Raw genomic sequence first — 26,128 nt, 5'->3', positions numbered from 1 at the left:
AAAGAGGGCATCTATCTGACGGAGCAAAGCTCTACAGGCAGCGTGTCTGGAAAAGTCCTAGTTAACGGCTGTCACTGTGACGTAGTCAATAAAAACACCCCCTTTCATTCTCAAGAGAGTCCCGGTTTGAACAATAGATTATATAGAAACCCTATGACCAGGAGGTGGTACCTCTCTGTGGCCACCACTGTTCAGGGGCTGGTTTGCACCTTTGCAGAACCAGCAGCTCAGGGTGATGAGGACACAGGCTGATCTTGTGTGGGAGGAAGCTGGTTCCTCACCACAGACGTGACAGGAGACCGATGCCCAAACAATAACACTATGTTTTTAACTTATTATGAATACTGTAACTGCCAAGCAGAGTGGAAACCAATGTTGATTTCTCAGTATATTCTCTCCCTTGAAGGGTAGTCTCTTTGGAAAGCTCACAGTCCTTAGAATTACCAAAATCATAATTCTTGTGGATGAGGAGACCCAGGTGATCTGGGTTCACTGGAGGAGCTGCTGTAATTTGCAAGACAGGTTTCAATACTTGGTACCACACAAAGTATAGCCTATGTCCTACTAAGTTTTCCTTTACAAGCAGGAAGTGGCTTTGGTTTTCTTTCCAAAGAGATATGTGGGGTCAGCATCAGCTACAGGTAAAGAAGAGGGATATCAGCTTCCAATCAACCCTCTCCTCTGTTCTTTACTAATATTAGGTCCCAAGTTCCCTCACCCATCGGCCAGGCCTGTTGGGGCCGATGTCAGTGGCAGACATTCTCTGATGCCTGAGTTCAGCCAGGAGCAGCCTCCTCCACTCCTTCCTTGTTGCAACATTGGAGGTTACAGAGGTTGTAAATATTGAGTGTACTTAGTGTGAACTGTGAACCACTCCTCATCACCCATCCCACTTCCCAGTAGACAGTAGATGCAATGCCCAGAAGAGGATTAAAATCAGCTTTATTGGTGGATTGAAGAACACAGTTAGGATCTGAGGCCAAAGTGGGGTTTCTTTCATCCTCTCTGAAGTGATGACAGTTGAGCCCACTGGGTGGGGCTCACCAAACTTACCCACCCCGTAACAGACTGAGGCTGGAACATGGAGAGCCGGTCCTGGGTAGGCCCAGCATGGGCAGGTCCTGCTGGGTCTGTTTACTGCATGTAGACTGGAAGCCCAAAAGCAGGTCCAAGAGAAAGAGAGAGAGAGAGAGAGAAGAAGCAGGAGGACAAGTAAGCAGGGTCCTTTAGCACATTATTTCCGCCCAGTAGAGAAAGGCGGCCCCAAGTCTCAGTTCATCAACCCCAACCATCCCGAGGTCACCCCAGGTGGAAGCTTCTCCCCAGTTCTTTCCTTCCAAGCTGGAGTGTGGTTAGGAGATCTTTGCTCTATTTGGCTGAGCAAGGAATATACGAATAATGAAAAGGTTTTATCCCAAGAGGCAAGGTTGAGTCAGGGGCCTGGACTGCTCAATGAACAAACGGCCAAGGGCCATTTTGTGTGAGCCTCCCGGTCTGCAGACATTAAGGCAAACAAGGTGCTGATGAGCGTGCTGGAGTCAGGACTGTAGGTCTGAGTCACCTCACATGCCTGAACATGGGCCACCAAATTCCTTTTCTTGCCTGTGCTCTGGAGCTGGGACCCCTGAGGACTGCTGAGGACGAACTTGACAGACTACACCACCCTCAGCCCCCAGAGGGGTAAAATGGATGAAGGGGGTCAAAAGGTACAAACTTCTAGTTATAATTAAGTCCTGGGGATATAATACACAGCTTGGTGATTCTAGTTAACAATTCTGTACTGTATATCTATCTGCAGGTTACTAAGTCAGCAATCTTAAAAGTTCTCATCATGAGAAAAAAAATTTTAACTATGTGAGGTGATGGACATTGACTAAACTTGTGGTAATCATTTTGCAATATATACATATATCAAATCATTATGTTGTACACCTAAAAATAATACACCGGTATTTGTCAATTACATTTCCATAAAACTGAAAAAAAAAAAAAACTTGACTAGGCCACCACAGCTAGGGTACAGTTCACCTGGACATCACTGGTTCTTATAGTAAAGAGAGCCCCCCTTTTACTCCATTCAGAGCAACACCTTCCGGTTTAACTGTCAGGTGCGGAGTAGTTAGCTTTGTGCCAGACCAAAGCAAGAGGGCCTTTTAGACCATGCTGAATGGAGGGAAAGACAGGAGAATAGTAAGATTTTCACAGGGCCTGTGAACAGATAGATGTTTAATGGCAAGTGTTGCAGAGTTGGGTCGGATGTAGGTCTCTCTGGCACAGGAAGTGATGACTTACTAACTGCTAGCACTCTGAAATCCTTCCTCCTCCCTGTCGTGCAGAACACCCTTTTTTTTTTTCCTGTGCTTTTCTATTTCTCTATTTCTAATGCCACTAGAGAAACAGAAAACTAGAATGCCACTAATTAAACTATAGATGTCTTTTATGTTGGGTGCATTTCTAGTGCACTCACTGTTTTTGCTTTTAGCCTGGGTAGCTCTGAAAAGGTTAATTCTATCCATTACCTCTGATTTTTTTTCCCCCTACTATCACCATTCTAGGGTGACCTCACTTCATGGTACTAGATGGCACCTTTCTGTAGTTTCCAACAGGCTACTTTGAATAAAACTAAATGATTGCAGAAACATTTTTCCCCAGAGTATTTTTATTAGGGATTCCTGCCACCATATTAACATATAAAACAATCTGGATGTTGACATAGAAATGCAGATTTCACTATACAAAGATAAGGCTCCAATCACAGGTAACATGGCCCCCATATCTCTAGTATTTCAATGAAATCGATTCATTTTGAATTCTTCCCAGAGTTGTCTTTATAAATATTAGACAAGCCACAAAATATATTCCAGATACATAACATTTTACAATATGTTCCAAGCACAGACAGAAATACACGACACTTCACCTACATTTTTTTCATGATCCAACTTGCATTAGCACTAAAGACAAGATTGTGTGTGTATATGTATTTGCCATATATGTGTGTATACAAAAACCACAAATATACACACGGTGGTTTTCATGGAAAATTGAACCCTTTGAGACTGGGTTTTATCCACTATGATATCTGAGAGGGAAAAGGAGTAACAATGTGTCACAAATTCCTCTACTGGGGAAAATAAAAACAACTACGTACGAAGGGCATATCAGTTGTGTGTATACAAATACACACATATATACAGATTCATATAGTAACACATATATACCAATAATATGGAATATACATATACTCACACACTTGCTTTGAATTCTGTATCTCACTGTATTATATATTCTCCATCTTTGGAAGCAGTCTTTTCCTCATTTGATTCAGGCAACTGGTGACTGTCTTCTAACAAAACTTAAGTGGATATTTTCTAAAAGACACTGATTCTATCCTGACAAAATGACATTTCAGGATCCGAGTTTTCCCTCTCGTACCTAATGTTTAAGTTCAGCAGACTCTCCTGTCAACTCTTTCACTTAAAAACATTTCTACTTCAACAGTGAAGGTTTTGTCTAAGAGAAAAGAGATGTGAGCTGGAAATGTTAAAATTACATATTTATTAGTCCTTAATGTAAATCTGCATGGCTGGACTATGTGTGATATTTATCCGGTCAGTATTTTTTCACTTTTATGATGGGCAATAAATTACTTCCATAATTAAAAAATACTGTTTAATATTAGTTTAAAGGGGCAAGGGCTGGATGATTTGCTATGATTAGAACTTCAAAGACAATGATGTGAAGCATGATTAGAAGGGGGTACTAATTGTGTTCTGACAACACTAGCGTACCCTTATGTCAAAAAGTATGACTTTAAGCCATAAATAAGGGGGAAAAAATCAGTTTCAAAGGTGGCCATTTGCAAACTTCTAAAATAAATTAGTTAATTGATTTCATTATTGGTATTGAATTGCAGGAATCAAGTACATGAGAAAGAACACCCTATAAACTTAATAGCAAATTATAGTTTGCTCAACTTAAGGCTTGATGAGCTGACTCTGAAAACTGATTTACAAAATTAAATGTCTAATAAAGCCCTTAGTGCTCCACAAATGAGTAGGACTGGAATGGCCAATTTGGAAATTATGCTAATGGGAGAGCTGGAGTTAGGGAAAGACTACAGGCAGCCCAGTCCCTTTGAAAACATTCCATGCCTTCATTTACAATCTGGAGAAATCCCTATGCTTTATGCCCTAAGCTCCTTACTCTTCCCTTTCTCACTTATAGCTCAGTATTGGTAAGTATTCTCCACGGGAAGGCGTCGGAGCCTTTCTGTCCTGGATTTAATGGTATCAAGGTAATTACGGCATTTATCCCCTGTACTGTCAGCTTAGGGAGTCATTTCACTACTTCATCGAAGCCAAAATGGTATATCCATCTAATGAGTCCCCTCCACTTTCTTAATGAGAGCCCCAGTTAATGAATGAGGGAAAGGAAACTAGGAAAGTAAAGGTGTACAGTCACCACCAAAAGGAAGACCATCAGCATTTATCAAAAAGCCAAGATCCACGCTCTTCACACTCTTTCTTCCTTTCTCTCTCTCTCTCTGTCTCTCTCTCTCTGTCTCTCTCTCTCTGTCTCTCTCTCTCTCTATCGCTTACACCCACTTCTGTTAAACTTTCTTCCACGGAATCTCGATGAATAGCATGAAGGACCAAAAAAAGTACCTTCAAGTTTTTCCACTTTTATTTTAATCCACTTAAACATACTTATGTCAACTCAGAGTGCATTGTTCTTTACATCATCCAATACCTTGCAACACCACCACTTTCATAAAATAGATCATTTGTCTACCACCACTTGCCTGCCATTACCAGCCTCACCAGAACTCTTGTTTTTCTACTTGCCCTTTTACCAGTTCCCATCTGCTTCCACTCTGGGGTTAAGGTACAATAATACGCAGTTAACTAGCATATCCTTTAACTTTTTTCCTTTAAAGTTTCACTTTCTTTTAAAAACATTCTATTCCCTCAGCCAGAATAAATGGACAGAATGCAGATGAAAGTAGCAAGTCATCTTGTCCAACTACTTGGAGAGCCTCAAGTGGACACTGGGTGGTCCATTTTTCTATGTCTGCATCCTCCAGTTCCATCATCCATTTCAGAGCTTATTTTCTACAGTATTTTTCTTCCTATTTTCTGTCTCATATGCAGGTAACAACAAATTATGTGATTGTTCAGCCAAAAATATTTTAAAAAACAAACCAGTGCCAAAACATTAAAAAATTCCTGACATACCCTTTGTGCATTAATCTTACAATCTGTACACTTAAATAACTCCAGGAGGCTTCTTTTTTTGCCAAAAATTTACCAAAATATTTTGAACACATAAAAATATTTTTAAAAAAACAAAAACAAAAGCCCAGCATAAATTTAGTTGTATAGGCATTGGTTAGAGGACATTGTTTTCTCTAAGGATTATATTCAAAAACTGTCTCTTGGGTTTTTACTAAAATTCTGATTCTGAACCTTATAGCTTGTAATGGTGCTAATAACTATTTAAAAAAAGGAAGAAATCTAATTCAGCTCAATGTATTATAATAGATAAAGAGTATGTCTGTACTATAATAAAAAATAAATGTATTTTTGGTTATTTAGAGGCCATCTTCCTGGCCTGTAACTAAAATAACTGTATTTGCCGTGAATAATGGAAAGCTAACTTAAAGGTTTGAATAATCAGAGGAGTAAGGAACACCTGTTGATGGCCCCGTGACCACTCAGAACCAGGCATTTGCTGAAAAAAAACCAAATCACTAGTATTGAATATAGCCCTTAGTCATATGAGAGATGAGTTTTATGAGCAACCCAGCATGTAGAGAACGAGGTTGACTTTGCCAGCCACCCACTCCTTGAGAGGACAGTAGTATTCATAGTGAAACTGCTCAAACTCGGGCGTCTGGCGGATTTCACATAAGAAGGAGAGATCAATACCTGACTCCAAAAGGAGGAGGAGCAGGGGGAATACAAAGAGCAGCAGCCCCAGGCCCACCACAAGGAGCCTGGAGAAACTCTTGATCAGTGGGTTCACCCGAATATGGCCACTCAGAATGTCATAGCTCCACGACAAAGCCTGGCGAGCCTCCTTCAGCTCCTCTTCTTCGGCCATTAAAAAGGCGTTTTCATCTGCTTCCAGTTCCTCGAACGAGTCTGTGTCTTCTCTTTCCAACTCCAGCCTAGATGGACAGTCAAAGAGCATGTCAATCTCATCATCGTCAACCGGGGTGGGGAGCAGGCTGGCACTGGGGTTGTATGCCAGTTCCGAGATGGTCAAGGGCTCTTCTTTCATTTTCTCTTCCTCTTCACTTGGGGGGTCTTCATAGTCACGGGATTCCTTCACTGGTGAGCTGGAGATCAAGGGGGCAGAAGTGGCATCTTCTTTGGGCAATGGAATACCTGTAAAGAAGAGATGGATTTTTCTTAATTTTAAATTTCAGGTGTTCTTTTTCCACAAAGATCTGTAGCTGGAAACAAACCAAAACTAACGAATGGAATTTAGGGAATCCGTGAAATTGTTCTGTGGAATCCTGACTTTAAACAAAGTCATTTTTATAACAGATCCTACCATAAGTTTTAAGGTCAACATGTTAAACCCAAAATAACCAAAACACCTCAAATAGTTGGCAGTATTTACAACATTTACACGAGCAATTATGGTCTGAAAACCTCCAACTTTGGTCATGTCTGCAAGAATAAAAAGGCAGGAAATCACTATCATGTTATAATTTTGAGTGGTGTCTTTCACAAGTCGACACTGTCCATCGAGTAAAGTATTATAGGAAAATTAGAGAATCTGCTAGCCAATGATAACCATTTTATTATATTATGTATTATGTTCTAGTCTTCATTCTAGGCACAATTTTGTGGTTTTTCATTTTATATAATTGCAATCATATTGTATGAACAGATTTGCATCTTGGTCCTTTAACATTTTAACTTAGACATTTTCTGTGTTGATGTAAACTCCCATTGGCATTTATAATGGCTGCCAAATTTTCTATGTAGTTAATATCATATTAGTTGCCTGTTGGCAAACATTTAGATTGCTTTGCAGTTGTGGAAAAAATGCTGAGACATCTTTATATATAAAACCCTTTTCCCCTCTCTTGTTGCAGTTCATTTGATGTCTGAAAGAAAAATTTCTTGGTCAAAGGGTATGAACATTATTTCTTAAAGTTTACGAGGGAAGAGGGTTTCTTAACTTCACATTTTACAGATGAGAAATTCAGTTACCTACTATCAGGCCAAAGGCCAGCTCTCCTAACTTTGAATCTTGGGTTTTTACTGGGAAAGGCAGAATCAAAGAAATGTTTCCCAGGATGGATCTATAGTATAATACTAAATTGGTAGTCAGATATATTAGGTAACTGTAAACCAGCTTTTTTTTTCTTTTTTTAATTGAGGCATAGTCAGTTTACAATGTTGTGTCAATTTCTGGTGTCCAGCACAGTTTTTCAGTCATACATGAATTTATACATACTCATTTTCACTGTAAGCTACAAGACGTTGAATATATTTCCCTGTGCTACACAGTATAAACTTGTTTATCTGTTTTATACATACCAGTCAGTATCTGCAAATCTCGAACTCCCAGTTTATCCCTTCCCACCCCTCCTCCCTGCAGGCAACCACAAGTCTGTATTCTATGTCTGTGAATCTGTTTCTGTTTTATATGTAAGTTCATGTCTCTCTCTCTTTTTTAAAAGATTTCACATATGAGTAATATCGTATGGTATTCTTCTCTTTCTGGCTTACTTCACTTAGAATGACATTCTCCAGGAACATCCATGTTGCTGCAAATGACATTATTTTATTATTTTTTATGGCTGATTAGTATTCCATTGTGTAAATATAGCACAACTTCTTTATCCAGTCATCTGTCGATGGACATTTAGGCTGTTTCCATGCCTTGGTTACTGTAAATAGTGCTGCTATGAACATTGGGGTGTAGGTGTCTTTTTGAATTAAGGTTCCCTCTGGATATATGCCCAGGAGTGGGATTGCTGTGTCAAATGGTAAGTCTATTTTTAGTCTTTTGAGGAATCTCCATACTGTTTTCCACAGTGGCTGCACTAAACTGCATTCCCACCAACAGCGTAGGAGGGTTCCCTTTTCTCCACACCCACTCCAGCATTTATCATTTGTGGACTTTTGAATGAGAGCCATTCTGACTGGTGTGAGGTGATACCTCCTTGTAGTCTTGATTTGCATTTCTCTGAAAATTAGTGATATTCAGCATTTTTTCATGTGCCTATTGGTCATTTGTATGCCTTCACTGGAGAATTGCTTGTTTAGGTCTTCTGCCCCTTTGTAGATTGGGTTGTTTATTTTTTTCTTATTAAGTTATATGAGCTGTTTATATATTCTAGAAATCAAGCCCTTGTCAGTCTCATCTTTTGCAAATATTTTCTCCCATTCCGTAGGTTGTCTTTTTGTTTTGCTCATGGTTTCCTTTGCTGTGCAAAAGCTTGTAAGTTTAATTAGGTCCCATTTGTTTATTTTTGCTTTTATTTCTATTTCTTGGGTAGACTGCTCTAGAAGAACATTGCTGAGATGTATGTGAGATAATGTTTTGCCTATGTTTTCTTCTAGGAGATTTATTGTGTCTTGTCTTATGTTTAAGTCTATAATCCATTTTGAATTTGTTTTTGTGTATGGTGTGAGGGAGTGTTCTAGCTTCATTGACTTACATGCTGCTGTCCAGTTTTCCCAACACCATTTGCTAAAGAGATTGTCTTTATTCCATTGTATGTTCTTGCCTCTTTTGTAAGATTAATTGACCAAAAGTTTGTGGGTTCATTTCTGGGCTCTCTATTCTGATCCTTTGATCCATATGTCTGTTTTTGTACCAATACCACTCTGTTTTGATTACTGTAGCTCAATAGTATTGTGTTAAGTCTGGGAGGGTTATTCCTCCAGCCTCATTCTTTTTCTTCAGTAATATTTTGGCAATTCTGGGTCTTTCGTGATTCCATATAAATTTTAATATGATTTGTTCTAGTTCTGCAAAATATGTCCTGGGTAGTTTGATAGGGATTGCATTAAATCTAGATTGCCTTGGACAGTATGACCATTTTAACAATATTGATTCTTCCAATCCAGGAGCATGGGCTATCTTTCCATTTTTTAAGTCTTCTTTAATTTCCTTAGTCAGTGTGTTGTAGTTCTTCATGTATAAGTCTTCACCTCCTTGGTTAGATCGATTCCTAGGTAATTTATTACTTTGTGTGCGATTTTAAAAGGGGTTTTTCTTTACTTTCTTTTCCTGTTGATTCATCGTTAGTGTAAAGAAATGCAACTGATTTTGGTACATTAATCTTGTATCCTGCTACCTTGCTGAATTCTTTTATTAGCTCTAGTAGTTTTTGTGCGGCGCTTTTAGGGTTTTCTATATATAGTATCATGTCATCTGCATATAGTGACAGTTTTACCTCTTCTTTTCCAATTTGAATCCCTTTTCTTTTTCTTTGCCTAATTGCTGTGTCTAGGACTTGTAAGACTATGTTGAATAGAAGTGGTAAGAGTGGACAGCCTTGTCTTGTCCCAGACTTTAGTGGAAAGGTTTTTCAGTTTTTCACTGTTGAGTACTATGGTGGTTTGTCATAAATAGCTTTTATTATGTTGAGATATGTTCCCTCTATACCCACTTTGGTAAGGGTTTTTATCGTAAATGAGTGTTGAATTTTATCAAATGCTTTTCCTGCATCTATTGAGATGATCATGTGGGTTTTATCCTTTCTCTTGTTGATGTGGTGTATTACATTGATTGATTTGCATATGTTGAACCATCCTTGTTTCCTGGGATGAACCCAAGTTGATAATGGTATATGATCTTTTTTATGTGCTGTTGGATTCTATTTGCTAATATTTTGTTGAGGAATTTTGCATCTGTGTTCATCAGTGATATTGGTCTGTAATTCTCTGTTTTGGTGGTGTCTTTGCCTGGTTTTGGTATCAGGGTGATGGTGACTTCATAAAATGAGTTTGGGAGTACTCCCTCCTTTTTAATCTTCTGGAAGAGTTTGAGAAGGATGGGTATGAATTCTTTGTATATTTGGTCGAATTCCACAGTGAAGCCATCTGGTCCTGGACTTCTGTTTGTAGGGAGGTTTTTTATTGCTAATTTTATTTCATTTCTAGTGATACGTTTATTCAAGTGGTCAGTTTCTTCTTGATTCAGTCTTGGTGGACTGTATGTTTCCAGAAACTTGTCCATTTCTTCTAGTTTATCCGTTTCCATATAGTTGTTCATAGTATTTTCGTATGATATTTTGTACTTCTGTGGTATTGGTTGTAATTTCCCCATTTTCCTTTCTTTATTTGTGCTCTCTTCTTGGTGAGCTTGGCCAGAGGTTAATTTTTTTTACTCTTTCTAAAAACCAGCTCTTGGTTTGATTTTTTTCCCATTGTTTTCGAATCTCTATTTATCTCCTCCCTGATCTTTATTATTTCCTTTCTTCTGCTGACTTTTGGTTTTGTTTGCTTTTCTTTTTCTAATTCTTTTAGCTGGTAGGTTAGATTGACCAAGATATCCAGTGCACACTCTTGCCTGACTTGAGTCCCCAAACAATGAGCCATACAGGCCCTGGGTCCCGTCCTGCTGTCCTGCTAATTCATAGTCCCACTTACTGCCACAATGAAAAGAAACAATATTCATATTACAGGAATTCCAGAAGGACAAGAGAACAGAAGGACAGAAAGCATATATGGGCTGAAAACTTCCCAAACCTGGGGAGAGAAATAGACATTAAGATTCAGGAGGCGTAAAGGACCCCAAATAGGTTGAACCCAAATAGGGTACACTAAGATGTATTATAATTAAATTGTTAAGAGTCAAAGGAAAAGAACTTTAAAAGCAGCAAGAGAAAAGAGTTCAGTTTATATAAGGGAGCTCCCATAAGACTATTGGCAGTTTCTCAACAGAAACTTTTCAGGTCAGAGAGACTAGGATAACATATTCAAAGAAACAAACTGTCAATGAAGAATACAATACCTAGTGAACCTGTACTTCAGAAATGTAGGGATAAAGACTTTCCCAAACAAAGAAAAGCTGAGGGAATTCATCACCATTAGACCTGCCTGACAAGAAATGCTAACGGGAGTCCATTGTGTGGAAATAAAAGACACTAATTAACATCATAAAAACAAAGCAATGTAAAAATCACTGGTAATGGTAAAAATATAATCAAAGCTAGATTCTGTTATGCTAATGCTGATGCATAATTCATGTACAAACCTAGTTTACAAGTTAAAATGTAAAATAACTATTTTAACTACAATAATCTGTTATTAGTTACACAATATAAAATATGCAAAATTATAACACCAATAACCTAAAATATGAGGGGGGAGAAGTACAAGTGTAAAACTTAGGAATTGTATTAAACTTAAGTTGTTATTAGCTTAAAATAGAGTGTTACAATTTTAAGATATTTTTATGTAAGCTTCATGGTAACCACAAGGGGAAAACCTGTAGTAATTACAAAAGAAACATGTTAAAGAAGTCAAAGCATACTGATACCAAAAGACATCAAAACAAATAGGATACAAATTCACAAAATTATAAATGAAAAAGATAAAGTCCTCTTTTTTCCTTGGTGAGTCTAGCCAGAATTTTGTCAATTCGGTTTTTTTTTTCAAAGAACCAGTTAATCTTTCCAATGTTCCTGTTCTCTATTTCATGTATTTCTGCTCTAATCTTTAGTCAGTACCACCAAAAAGCCACCTATAGATTGAATGCAACCCCTATCAAATTTCCAGTGAAATTCTTTACAGAAGTAGAAAAAACAATCCTAAAATTTATGTGGAACCACAAAAGACCCCACGTAGCCAAAGAAATCCTGAGAAAAAAGAACAAAGGGGGCAGCACACCTCCTGATTTCAAGCAGTACTATAAAACTACAATAATCAAAACAGTATGGTACTGGCATAAAAACCAACAAATAGATCAGTGGAATAGAATTGAGAGCCCAGAAATACTGAAGCATATTCAGTCAACTAATACTTGACAAGGGAGCCCAGAATACTCAATAAAGAAAATACAGTCTTTCCAATAAATGGTACTGGGAAGATTAGATATTCACATGTGAAAGAATGAAACTAGCCTCTGATCTTCCAGTACTCACAAAAATTAACTTGCAATGAGGGGGGCAGGAATAGCTTAAATGGTAGAGTGCTAAGCATGCACAAGGTCCTGGGTTCAATCCCCAGCACCTCCACTTGGAAAAAAAGAAAAATTTAACCCCCCTGCCCCCCCCCCCCAAATTAAGAAAAACAAAACAAAACAAAAATCAACTTGCAGTGGATTAAAGACTTTAATGTAAAGCTGACCCCTAAAACCCCTAAAGAAAACAAAGGGGGAAAAAAAGCTCCTTGACATAGGTCTTGGCAGTGATTTTCTGGCTATGACATAACCTTAAAGCACAAGCAACCAAATAAAAAACAAGTGGGACTACATCAAACTAAAAAGCGTATGCACAGCAAAAGCAGCAAACTAAGTGAAAAAACAACCTCCAGAATGGGAAAAAATATTTGCAAACCATATCTGATTAGGACTTAGTATCCAAAATATATAAAGAACTCATACAGTTCAATAGGAAAAAGCAAATAATTTTAAAATGGGCAAAAGGCCTGAATAGACATTTTTCTAAAGAGGATATATAACAGGCCAACAAGTACATGAAAGTGTTTATCATCACTAGTCATTAGGGAAATGCAAATCAAAACCACAGTGACATCTCAGCTCATGCCTTTTAGAATGGCCACCATCAGAAAGACAAGAGATAACAAATGCTGGTGAGGATGTGGAGAAAAGGGAAATGTTGTGCATTGTTGGTAGGATTGTAAACTGGTATAGCCATTGTGGAAAACAACATGGAGTTTCCACAAAAAGTTAAAAATTAAACAACCATATGATCCAGCAATTCCACTTCTGAGAATATATTGAAAGGAAACAAAAATACTAACTTGAAGAGATATCTGCATCCCCATGTTTGTAGCATCATTATTTACAACAGTTAAGACATGGAAACAACCCAAAGGAGTTTTATATATAGATATAGATATATACACACACATATACATACACACACATGAATATTATTAAGCCACCAAAAAAAAGAGAAAATCCTGCCATTTGTGACAACAGAGATGGACCTTGAAGGCATTATGCTAAGTCAGATAGAGAAAGACAAACACTGTATGATCTCATTTATATGTGGAATCTAGTTTTTTAAAAAAACCTCATAGAAGGAGGAATCAGATTTGTGGTTACGAGAAGAAGGGAGTGGTTGAGAGGGAGAATTAGAGGAAGGGAATTAAAAGGTACAAACTTTCAGTTATAAAATAAATAAGAACTAGGAATATAATGTACAACATGAGAGCTATAGTTAATACTGTTGTGTGATATATATGAAAGTTGTTAAGAGATTAGATCTCAAGAGTTCTCGTCACATACAAAATTTTTTTTCTCTTTCTTTTTGTTGTATCTATATGAGATAATGGATACTAACTAAAGATAGTGCTGTAATCATTTCACAACATATGTAAGTCAAGCCATTATAACATATACCTTAAACTTACACAGCAATGTATGTCAGTTATATCTCAGTAAAGCTGGGGGGAAAGATGTGTGGGACTAAATTACTGATTTTATCTTTCATATATCAACTGATATTTCCTAATAGCTCTGGTATAAAAGTACTGAGCAGCCTAGATGAAAGATCCCATAAAACATGCAAGCAAAATACAAAGGGCCAACAAGCATGTGAAAAGATACTCAGCGTCATTAGTCAGTACCACAGTAAGACAGCCATTTGAGTGGATGGGAAGTGCTATGATTTTTTTAAAATCTGAAAATAACAAGTGCCAATAAAGATGAGGAGAAACTGGAACCCTTGAACTTAGTGATGGGATTTAAAAATGGTTCAACAGTTTGGCAGTTCCTCAAGTCAAACATAGAATTACCATGTCATCTAGCAATCCCACTCCCAGGTATATATTCTCTAAGAATTGAAAACGGGTACTGAAACAAATACTCGTACACAGATGTTCAAAGCAGCACTAATCCAATCATCAAAAGGTGGAAACAACCCAAACATCCATAAATGTCTGAATAGATAAAATGTGGTTTATCCATACAATGAAATATTATTCAGTCATTAGAGACAATGATATGGATACAACATAGACAGATATCAAAAACATGCTGAGTGAAAGTAGACACAAAAGCTCACATAACATAGATCCCATTTATCTCCATATGAAATACCCAGAATAGATAGAGCCATAGAGACAGAAAGCACACTGGTGGTTGCCAGGGCTGAGGGAAGAGATGAATGAGTAATTGTTTGATGGGTACTAGGTTTCCTTTTGGGGAGATGAAAGTGTTCTCCGACTAGGTAGAGGTATTAGTTGCTAAGCACTGTGAATGTACTAAATGGAGCTGAATTTTTTATGTCAATTTTTTTTTTATTGAAGTATAGTTAATTTACAATGTGTTCATTTCTGTTGTACAGCAAATTGTTTTATATATATTCTTTTTCATCATATTTTAAGATATTGAATATAATTCCTTGTGCTATACAGTAGGACTTTGTTGTTTATCTATTTTATATATAGTATTTTATATCTCCTAATCCCAAACTCCTAATTTATCACTCTCCCACATCCTTTTCCCTTTGGTAACCATAAGTTTGTTTTCTATGTCTGTGAGTCTGTTTTGTAGTTAAGTTCACTTGTGTATTTTAGATTCCACATATAACTGATGTTACATATGTCTTTCTTTGTCTGACTTATTTCACTTAGTATGATAATCTCTAGTTCCATTTGTTGCTGCAAATGGCATTATTTCTTTTTTAATGGCCAAGTAGTATTCCATTGTGTGTATGTGTGTACGTATTCACTTTACTCCACACCCTCTCCAGCTAAAATGGTTGATTTTATGTTGTAAAGCTCACTTCATTAAAATTTTTTAAAAATAATGCTCAACATCACTAATTATCAGAGAAATGCAAATCAAAACTATGATGAGGTATTACCTCACAGTCAGAATGGCCACCACATAAAAGTCCACAAACAATAAATGCTGGAGAAGCTGTGGAGAAAAGGGAACCTTACTGTTGGTGGGAATGTAGTCTAGTGCAGCTGTTACGGAAAACGGTATGGAGATTCCTCAAAAGACTAAAGATTGACTTACCGTATGAGCTAGCAATCCCACTCTGGGGCATATATCTAGAGGAAACCTTAATTCAAAAAGGCACTTGAACCCCAATGTACGTAGCAGCACTATTTACAATAGCCAAGACATGGAAACAACCTAAATGTCCATCAACAGATGACTGGATCAAGAAGTTGTGGTATATTTATACAATGGAATACTACTCAGCCATAAAAGTGATAAAATAATGCCATTTGCAGCAACATGGATGGCCCTGGAGAATGTCATTCTAAGTGAAGTAAGCCAGAGAGAGAAAGAAAAATACCATATGATATCACTCATGTGTGGAATCTTAAAAAAAAAAAAAAAGACAAATGAACTTATTTGCAAAACAGAAACGGACTCACAAACATAGAAAACAAACTTATGGTTACCAGTGGGGGAAGCGGGTGGGAAGGGATAAATTGGGAGTTTGAGATTTGCAGATACTGACTGGTATACATAAAATAGATAAACAAGTTCATACTGCATAGCACTATATCTTGTAGTAACCTATGGTGAAAAAGAATATGAAAATGAATCTATGTATGTTTATGTATGACTAAAGCATAATGCTATACACCAGAAATTGACACAACATTGTAAACTGACTATAATTCAATAAAATACATACATAAAAATCTTTTTTAAATAAATGCAAGCAATAATTTTTCTCCCACCATATATTACTCCATGAAACCTGGAGGGAGAAAATGCTCGCAGTGTTTAAGGAAAGATGACAAGAATGATGACTTTCCGGAATATGACATCTTTACATATCTGGTATTCTATATCCTCAGAAGAAGGGTCATTTTCCTCCTCTTTCAGAAAGCAGTGAAAGTAACACATCGTATATGAGTGGTAGTACTGCTCTAGAAAGAGCACTCCCATCCCCTTTGGCTATTGTCACGGCTCCTGTGGTCACACAGATCTCCCAAGCCCTTTGTTCTTTTTTTTTTTCTACAGAAGGAAGGATTTATGACTTGCAGCAAGTAAGGAGAACATTGGGGATCTTTCTCAAAGCAACATCTCCCTGAACACCACAAATGGGTAAGTTTTGTTTTTTTTCCTCCTTTTGCAGTTTTATTAGGTAGAATTATTAGCGTTTGACTGCACATACACATTATATTGAGTGTAAATACATATATACAGTATACTGCACAATATTTTTAGTTTACATATATGTACTAATTATTGTTTCTAAGAACAGATTAGAGCTTTAGCTTTTTAAACTTACATAGTTATCAAAGGAATAAAGCCAATTACAAAATAAGAATCAACAGAATGTGGTAATCCAATCATCTTAGTTATAAATATTAAGTAGTTCATTTGTGTCATCATTAATTTTTAGATTCCTCATATGAGTGATGTCATATGGTATTTTTCTTTCTCTTTACGGCCCACTTCACTTAGAATGACAATCTTCAGGTCCATCCATATTGCTGCAGCATTGTGTGTGTGTAGCACATCTTCTTTATCTAGTCATCTGTTGATGGACATTTGGGTTATTTTGTAAATAGTGCTTCTGTGAACATTGGGGTGCAGATGTCTTTTTGAATTAAGGTTTCCTATGGATATATGCCCAGGAGTGGGATTGCTGGATCACATGGATCAAATGGTAAGTCTACTTTCAGCTTTTTAAGGAACCTCCATACTGTCCTCCATAGTGGCTGCACCAGTGTACACTCCCGCCAACAGTGTAGGAGGGTTCCCTTTTCTCTACCCCTTCTCCAGCATCTGTCGTTTGTAGACTTTTCAATGATGGCCATTCTGGCTGGTGTGAGGTGATATCTCAGTGTAGTTTAGTTCTGCATTTCTCTGACAACTAGCAATGCTGAGCATTTTTTCATGTGCCTATTGGCCATCTGTATGTCTTCATTGGAGAATTGCTTGTTTAGTTCTTCTGTCCATTTTTGGATTGGGTTGCCTGTTTCTTTGATATTAAGGTGTATGAGCTGTTTATATATTTTGGAAATTAGTCCCTTGTCAGTCACATCATTTGCAAGTATTTTCTCCCATTCTGTAGGTTGTCTTTTCGTTTTGTTGATGGTATCCTTAGCTGTGCAAAAGCTTGTAAGTTTAATTAGATCCCATTTGTTTATTTTTGCTCTTATTTCCAATACTCCAGGAGCTGGTTCAAAAAATATATTGCTGTAATGTCCGTCCACGAGTGTTCTGTTTTCCTCTAGGAGTTTTATAGTATCTGGTCTTACATTTAGGTCTTTAATTCATTTTGAGTTTATTTTTGTATATGGTGCTAGAGAATGTTATAATTTGTCTTTTACAGGTAGCTGCTCAGTTTTCCCAGCACCACTTATTGAAGAGACTGTCTTTTCTCCATTGTATATTCTTGCCTCCTTTGTTGTAGATTAATTGACCATCCCGTGTATAGGTTTATTTCTGGACTTTATCCTGTTCCATTCATCTGTGTGTCTGTTTTTGTGCCAGTACCATACGGTGTTGATTACTGTGGCTTTGTAGTAGTCTGAAGTCAGGGAACATGATTCCCCCAGCTCCATTCTTCTTTTTCAAGACTGTCTTGGCTATTCGGGGTCTTTTGTGTTTCCATACAAATTTTAACATTTAAGAATGTCACTGGTAACTTGACAGGGACTGCATTAAATCTGTAAATTGCCTTGGGCAGTATGGCCATTTTAACAATACAGATTCTTCCAATCCAAGAACACGGTATATCTTTCCTTTTGTTTACGTCGTCTTCAGTTTCCTTCATCACTGTCTTACGGTTTTCGGCATACAGGTCTTTTGCCTCCTTGGCTAGGTTTATTCCTAGGTATCTAAGACCTTTGTTCTTATCTGACAGCATTTTTTCTCATACAGATGGCCTTTGCTCATTAAGTCTCTTTACTAATATGCAACCTAGTCTCCCTGTCTTCTGCTTTCCACAACCTTCTCCTATAAACCAGAGGTAAAGGGAAATCTCAGGTTTCCAGACTAAGTATTTTGTTGATGGCAACTCTGTTCTTCCAGTTGCTCAAACCAAAAACCTTGACTTTCCTCTCTTCATTCTCACCTTGGACCTGTCAGCAGCTTCTCTACCTTTAAAACGTACCCAAATCGGACTATTACTTACATGTAAGCTGCACCAACCTGGTCCAAGCCACCAGCTTTCTCACTGAGATTATCACAGCTGTGTCTGGTCTCCCTGCTCCAGCCCTTGCCCATGTAAGGGTCTCTCTCAACAGGGCAGCTGGAGTCATCCTTTGAAAACATAAGTCGGACCACGCCACTTGTCTGCTCAGTGTCCTCTAGTGATTTTCCATCTTCCTCAGAATACAAGCCCAGTCCTTGCATTGATGTCTGGGCTCCACTCAGGGAGCCTTCCCCTTCTCTCCTAACCTCTGACCTTGTTCTCCTAGGACTCTCTCCCTTGTTCACTCTGCTCCAGCCCCAGAAGCCCGGCCGTCTCTCAGAGATGCCAGTCACACCCCCTCTTGCTGTTCCCTCTGCTTGAAGCACCCTTAAGATAGGTCTCTTTTTGCAGGTTGTTAAGCAAATGTCCCCTTCTTGGTGAGGCCTATCTCAGCCACATTATGTAAGATATCAGTTCCTCTCCCCAGAACTCCCTATGCCCCTTCCCTCATTTGTTTTTCCTGAGAAGTCCAGGATCTAAGGAGGAAAGATAGAGCACTAGCCAAGTGAAGCAGGAGCTCTTGGGGGAGACATCATCACTGTCACCAATCCAGGGCCTCCACAGGCCAGGCAGCTGCCCACATATGGGACAGGAGGGGCTGGTGATGACTGGGGGAAAAATGGACCATATTGAGCTCCATCTGAAAGCTTTAAAATTCCAATTTTAAAAAACATCTGTGCAGTCCACATGAAATGTGCCTTGTGGATGTTTTAAGGCATATAAGCTGCTAGCCTATAAATGCTGCTGTGATAAATTCAGCTCGATTCCTGATACGCTAAAGTCACCCAAGTGTTCCAGTACTTTGATCTTCACAACAGAAGTATCCACTTGTTTTTCTGGAAAGGAGACAGGCAGGGCAATAAATGCTTTCTTTCCTTTCATAGTTTTTCCAACCACTAGCATTAGATGTGCTGGAATTTCATAATACTTTCTCCCTCATCTCTATGCTCAAATTTTAAGGTAGCAAGGATAGAGTAGAAAGCAGACCAGACAAAGGTGGGACAACCCAGCCCTGCCACTTATGTCACACTTTACTTATGTGACTTAAAGTTATTAAGTAACTTTAAAAGTTATTCTTGGAGCTCAGTTTGCTTAAGTACAACACAGGAGTAACACCTACCTCATAAGGCTAGGGTGAGGGTTAAATGAAATTATAGATGCATAAGTGCTGTCTGTATCAAAAAAGCTACAGAAATTAGATGCTACTATCTTACCAAAGAACATTAGACTACATTGATCTGTTACCAAGCAATATTTACACCTATTAATCTGTTGTTGTTACCTCTGTTGACCTGTTGTCAAGCAGTATCAGTTTATTTCACTTCATTTGTATATAAGATGCCTCCTGATTGTATTCACAAAGCTCAATGGCTGAAAACTTTTTTTAGAAGTGATAAGACAAGGGTTTAGGAAAAGGAATTAGCTTTCAAACTTATATTGATTATCCAACCTAATTAAAATTATATTGTAGCTGAAAATTTTTGACATATAGGAAACAAATGTTAACTATTATGTTTTAGACAGTAATATAACTATTCTTTTCTACCATTATTGTCCTTATTCAACTTGAAGAAATACTTTATGAACTGAGATAGCAAGAATCAAAAGATGCTGATGGAGCACTATTTACAGTAGCCAAGACATGGAAGCAACCTAAATGGCTGACAGATGACTGTATAAAGAAGTTGTGGTATATTTATACAATAGAATAGTACTCAGCCATAAAAAAGAATAAAACAATGCCATATGCAGCAACATGGATGGACCTGGAGATTGTCCAAGTGAAGTAAACCAGAAAGTGAAAGAAAAATACCATATGATATCACTTATATGGGGAATCTAAAAAATGAGACAAGTGAACCTATTTACAAAGCAGAGATAGACTTACGTAGAAAAGAAACGTGTGGTTACCAGGGAAGAAAGGGAGGGTGGCAGGATAGCTTGGGAGTTTGGGATTTGCAGATACTAACTACTGTATATAAAATAGATAAATAGCAGGGTCCTGCTGTGTAGCATGGGGACTATACTGAATACCTTGTAGTGGCCTATAATGGGGAGTAATATGAAAAGGAATATATAACATATTATATATTGTATAATGTAGTATATACCATTATATATTATAATGTATATAATGTATATCATAAAACATTATGCATTATATATTGCATATAGATTGATATGTCATATTACATATCTACATTATACACTATTGTTTTACATATAGTATATAATATATAATATATACTATAGTATATAATAGTAATGTATATAGTATACCATATAGTGTATATTGTATATAGTGAACTATATTATATATGTTGTATATATTATATACTATACTGTATATGTACTACTGTATGTAGTATACGATATAGTATATATTATATAGTGTATATATACTGTATTATATAGTGTATATATTATAGTATCCATAGTATATGCAGTATATGTAGTATACTTTAACTAAAAAAGAAAAGATGCTGCTGGAAGAGACTGACCAGTGATGATGGATGGGCAGTGTGTCTGCCCCGTACAAGCAGGTTGTGCCCTGCTCATTCCAGTCAACACCAGTCCCATAATCCCAATGTGATGGCACTCCCTAAAGATACCCCATTCACTACAACACAACCTGCTCAGTAGGCTGCTGACAGATGCTGCTACTGAAAATATTGTTCTTCGTCTTACTGCTAAATACAAAATAGAGACCTTCTTTAGTACACAGGAAGATTAGTGGCAGGTAAAAATGGAATAAGCATTGCTTACATTTACGTTCAGAAATCAGCCCCTCTATTAACTCAGCATATCTGTGACAGAGTCCAAATACTACAGCTGAGGTTACAACAGCTTGTGTGTGTACAAAACAGCTAAAGAGACTGACTAAAGGCCCTTGAGTAGTTTGCCTGTGTGCAATGTTTATGAATGAAGCAATGCAATATTCCATGTCATCAGAACACATGTCTTAAAAGGAAGATATTAATAACCCCTAGCTATCTCATGAGTTTGTGGAAAGGCTCAAAAGTATGTAGAAAACAAATGTGAGAAAGCACTTTGGGGACAATATGGCAGCATCAGAATATAACAGATCACTTGTCATTGGCATTTATCTACTCTAACTTCCTTAGCAAAGACTTTGGTGTTTGCATTACTTGGGGTAACTTTAAACCCACTTGGCAATGCCTTTCCTATTTGGAATCTACCACTGTCATTGCTGTCATGTGGCTGAAACCAAACTGGCTCACTTTGCAGGAGACACTTTTTCAGCTTTGTTGCCCCTGCCATGGCCACATGACACCCTGGGAGCATCAGGCCTCTCTCCATGCTGAAGGCTTTGGCAGATGGCACCTTTGGGAACCACCATCCTGGTTCCCTCTGAGGCATCCCAAGTCACCCTGTGCTGATACCCAACTATGGGTCTCCCCCTCAACCTGCAGAGCAGGGACATAAAGAATAAGGTACCCTCACCTGGCAGGGAGGAGGGTATTTAAAAAAAAAAAAAAACAGGGATTTTGGAGGTCACAGTGATTGGCAGGGTCATTGTCATTTATCAGGTGGGGGTCAAGGATGCCAAATATCCTAAAATGCATTGGATGGTCCCACAAAATAAAGAAGTATTAATAAAGAAGTATTCTGCATCCTACATAACTTTCAGATGTCCTATTAAATATTATCCATGTAGGCAAAAAACCTGTTTAGAATGATATGAATCTAGAATTTACCTCTGTTTTACATTTAAACCTAAAGCATTTGGATGTCATTTTAACATATTTTTTAAGTGGTAGGACTGGTAATTGACAGGTTTTAAATGTTTTTTAAATTGAAGTATAGTTGATTTATGATTTTAACATACTTTGAATTTTTCAGGCATACAGCCACTGGGTAAATTGAAGGAAGTGTCTTGCCAAGACAAGACACTTGTTTACCTGTTCAGAACATCACATCACTGTTGTCCGGAATGGCTAAGGTGTCCAAGATGCCTGCAGACCAGCACACGTTCCTGCATCTGCTGAGTGGTGCCCATGTTCCCCGTTACACTCACAGAGGAGCCATCATCCTACTCCTTCATTCTGCCTCCTGGTGAGTCACGCTTAAGAGAAACTTTTGAAAGACTTAACCATTTTATTATAAACTACTTCAAATTTCTCCTGACATTAGTTAGAGCAGTATTTTGACTTTTAAAGTTATGTGTAAGTAGATTTTGTTATTAAATGGGGACACTGAACTTCAAAGGATTGATACCCACTGCTCAAGAACACACACAACTGCCAGATCTCTACGGAGGTCAGGTACTTGTTGCCTATTAACCAGAGCCATGCTTGCTGAGGTGGGCTAACTTCTGATTGATCTCCTTTGGTTCATCTGTGTAGCCATCCTGGCTCTGGGAGGTGTGCTGTCCTCTTGCATTGAGGGTGTGGCTAGGAAGAGTGGGAGAGAAGAAGGGAGGAGGTCATCACTCCACTTTGAGGAAATAGGATGGAGTCGAAAGAGCAGTGGCCTGGATTGCTGGGCACCTGGATTCAGTTGCGGAGAACTCTGTGTGGGTTCTTAGACATGTCGCTTCAGTTCTGTGTTTACCTACAGAATGGACCAGATCCCTTCCAGTTTCAGTGTTCTGTGGCTTGATCTTAGTCTAGGTCTCTCAATGAAATGTCCCACTCAAAACTATACATATACTTTCCCTGAAAGCACCACTCACCTCCATAAAATAAGCAGAGCTATTTCTCCTGTATCTATGGAGAAACAAGACAAAGGGCACTAGATTTACCATGAATTTTTTACAGGGCTAGACATTTTAAACACATGATCATATATTTGTAAGAGGAGATGAGGAAACTGAGGCTCAGAGAGGTTAAGTAACTTGGACAAGGTCATGAAGCTAGGAAACAATAGAGCAGGGGGCTGTACCCAGGCCTGACTCCAAAGCATGTTCCAGATCACTACATTTTCCTGAGAAGGGAGGGGGGCCTCTCTGAGAGGCCCAGAGACCCTCACTTCTTAGCTAAAGAGGAAGAGTCGTTTGTGTTACTGGCCACCTTCATTGGCTGAAATCACAGTATCGTTATATGGAAGGTGATCATTTGTCCCTATTTGCCTGGTACAGTCCCCAATCTATGCCTTCTGTCCGAGCATCATTATTAAAGTGCCCCTTTCATACATGCACCCTACTGTTCACCACAGCACTGTTTACAGTAGCCAAGACATGGAAGCAACCGAAATGTCCATCAACAGATGACTGGATAAAGAAGATATGGTGTATATGTATGTGTGTGTGTGTGTGTATATATGTGTATATATGTGTATATACACACACACACAATGGGATACTACTCAGCCACTAAAAATAATGAAGTAGTGCCATTTGCAGCAACATGGATGGACCCAGTAATTATCATACTAAATGAAGTCAGAGAAAGACAAGTATATGATATCACATATGTAAAATATGATACAAGCAAACTTATTTGCAAAACAAACAGACTCATAGACATAGGTTACTGTAAATTTGTTTTCTAAGAGGAAAAGGGTGGGGGAGGGATAAATTAGGAATTTGGGATTTCCAGATACAAACTACTACATATAAAATAGATAAACAACAAGGTCCTACTGTAGAGCACAGGGAACTATATTCAATATCCTGTAATAAACCATAGTGAAAAGAATATAAAAAAGAAAAAATGTATATAGTCGAATCCCTTTGCTGTACAACAGAAACTAACACAACACTGTAAATCAACTATACTTCAGTAAAAAATAAAATAAAATGCCCCTTTCACTCTCAGAAGGTTTGCCTAATAGATTTTATGGTCACCTATATATGTTTACATATCACATCTCCTGTGATTGTATCATGGCCAGGATAGAAACAAACAAAAGTAATCACTTGCTATTGTGGATATTAGTGAATTGGGTTAGAAATAAAATAAACTTTCAAGTTTACTGTATTCTGCATGTGCTATCAGTCCCTAAAATGTTTTCTATCCACATTAAGCAGCATGCAGACTTGCAGCTGTACTAAGATGGTATGAGACTCACCTTCCCTTTGTTGGGGATAAAGTCTAATCCTTCGAGTGAAGCTCATGTCCCCTGGGTTCAAAGAAAAGATCCTGAGAATGACATTTACTCGTTCAGATTACGGTTTTCACTTTCAGGCATGGATATTGCAAAATATCTCACACTAGAAATATACCTGATGCCTCTGAATATCCTTGGGAAGCTGCCTGCTCAGTCTATTTAAAACCCCTAGGAGTCATCCCAGTGACTCAGGAAAGTATAGACGAATGGAAAGTTAGACACATGCATGCACACATACCCTCAGCAAGTCCCAATGTTCTTCAGAACCATGAACGCCAATCTCACCTCTCCTTGTGGTCATTATCTACCAACTTGGTCATGCCTCTAAGAATAGATGGACATTTTGAAATCTTTCTCTTACCATCATATTGATTTCACTATCTAGAATTCACGAGAATTCATTCTTTGTCCTCACATTGCAGCAGTCAACTGCCCCTTCCAGACCACTGACGTGGCTCTCACCAAGTTCTCCAGTGACCACCAGGTTGCTAAAGACAGTGTGTGTTCTTTTCCGTCCTCCTGCTGACCACTCTACCTCTGTGACTCCACACTCCCTTGGTTTCCATCTCCTGATTCTAAGCTACCTCTGTCTTTTCCACAGTCTCTTCACTTGTCTTTGTGGTAGCCTCTGTTCTCTGTTCTTGTCACGTGGTACCCTCTCCCTTACAGCTTCAGCCACTGCAGGATTCCACCATGCAACTGCAGCATTACTCAACACAGCTCTGCAGGTCACTAGTGTCCCCTAAGTGCCAGTTGTCTCTTGAAATTACTTTGGGAAACTGTACAAACTATCATCTTTTAGACATTACCAACAAGGTTAAGAGTATAAGCTTTCATAAAATGTTACGGCTGTCATCCAAAAGACAAGAGATAACAAGTGCTGTTAAGGATGGCGAGACAAGAAACTCCTGGGCACTATTGGTGGGAATGTAAACTGGTGCAGTCACCTTGGAAAACAGTATGAGGTTCCCCCCAAATTAAAAATAGAGCTACCCTATGATCCAGCAATCCCCACTTCTGAGTGTGTTCCCAAAGGAAATGAAAACAGGATCTTGAAGAGACACCTGCACTCCCTTGTTCATTGCAGCACTGCTCACAGCAGCCAAGATACGGAAACAACCGAAGTGGCCATCCATGCTTGGATGAATGCATAAAGAAGATGCGCCAGAAGTAAAACAAGAAGACAACCTACGGAATGGGAAAAAATTTTTGCAAATGAAACCAACAAAGCCTTGATCTCCAGAATATATAAGCAGCTCATATGACTCAATAAGAAAAAAAACAACCCAATCCAAAAATGGGCAGAAGACCTAAACAAGCAATTCTCCAAGGAAGACATACAAATGATCAAAAGGCACATGAAAAAATGCTTAATATCACTAATTATCAGAGAAATGCAAATCAAAACTACAATGAGGTATCACCTCACACCAGTCAGAATGGCCGTCATTCAAAAATCCACAAATGACAAATGCTGGAGAGGCTGTGGAGAAAGGGGATCCCTCCTACACTGCTGGTGGGAATGCAGTTTGGTGCAGCCACTATGGAAAACAGTGTGGAGATTCCTCAAAAGACTAGGAATAGACTTACCATATGACCCAGGAATCCTGTATCCAGAAGGAACCCTACTTCAGGATGACACCTGCACCCCAATGTTCATAGCAGCACTATTTACAATAGCCAAAACATGGAAACAGCCTAAATGTCCATCAA

The 26,128-nt window shown here is 38.3% G+C and overlaps 1 protein-coding gene and 1 long non-coding RNA gene across 12 annotated transcripts in view; one reads left to right on the top strand and one right to left on the bottom strand.

Moving 5' to 3' along the window:
• Positions 1-26,128, top strand: part of LOC105078776 (uncharacterized) — an 85,794-nt gene that overhangs the window by 47,305 nt on the left and 12,361 nt on the right. For all 7 annotated transcript variants that reach the window (XR_836184.3, XR_012506765.1, XR_012506766.1 and 4 more), the window contains 2 exons: positions 16,159-16,242; positions 22,208-22,420. This is a non-coding gene — a long non-coding RNA (uncharacterized LOC105078776). The remainder of the gene's footprint in view (positions 1-16,158; positions 16,243-22,207; positions 22,421-26,128) is intronic.
• Positions 926-26,128, bottom strand: part of FRMD3 (FERM domain containing 3) — a 296,579-nt gene continuing 271,376 nt past the window's right edge. For 4 of the 5 annotated variants that reach the window (XM_074363128.1, XM_074363129.1, XM_010967414.3 and 1 more), the window contains one exon: positions 2,640-6,392. In XM_074363128.1, the coding sequence (XP_074219229.1) occupies positions 5,794-6,392 (599 nt within the window). In that variant the 3' untranslated portion in view covers positions 2,640-5,793. Of the gene's footprint in view, positions 1,149-2,639; positions 6,393-26,128 lie in introns of those variants that run through there. The other variant, XM_074363127.1, reaches the window with a different exon arrangement.

The sequence above is a fragment of the Camelus bactrianus genome, chromosome 4 (assembly GCF_048773025.1).
Source record: "Camelus bactrianus isolate YW-2024 breed Bactrian camel chromosome 4, ASM4877302v1, whole genome shotgun sequence".
NCBI lineage: Eukaryota > Metazoa > Chordata > Mammalia > Artiodactyla > Camelidae > Camelus > Camelus bactrianus.
This window is presented reverse-complemented; position numbering and strand designations above follow the sequence as displayed.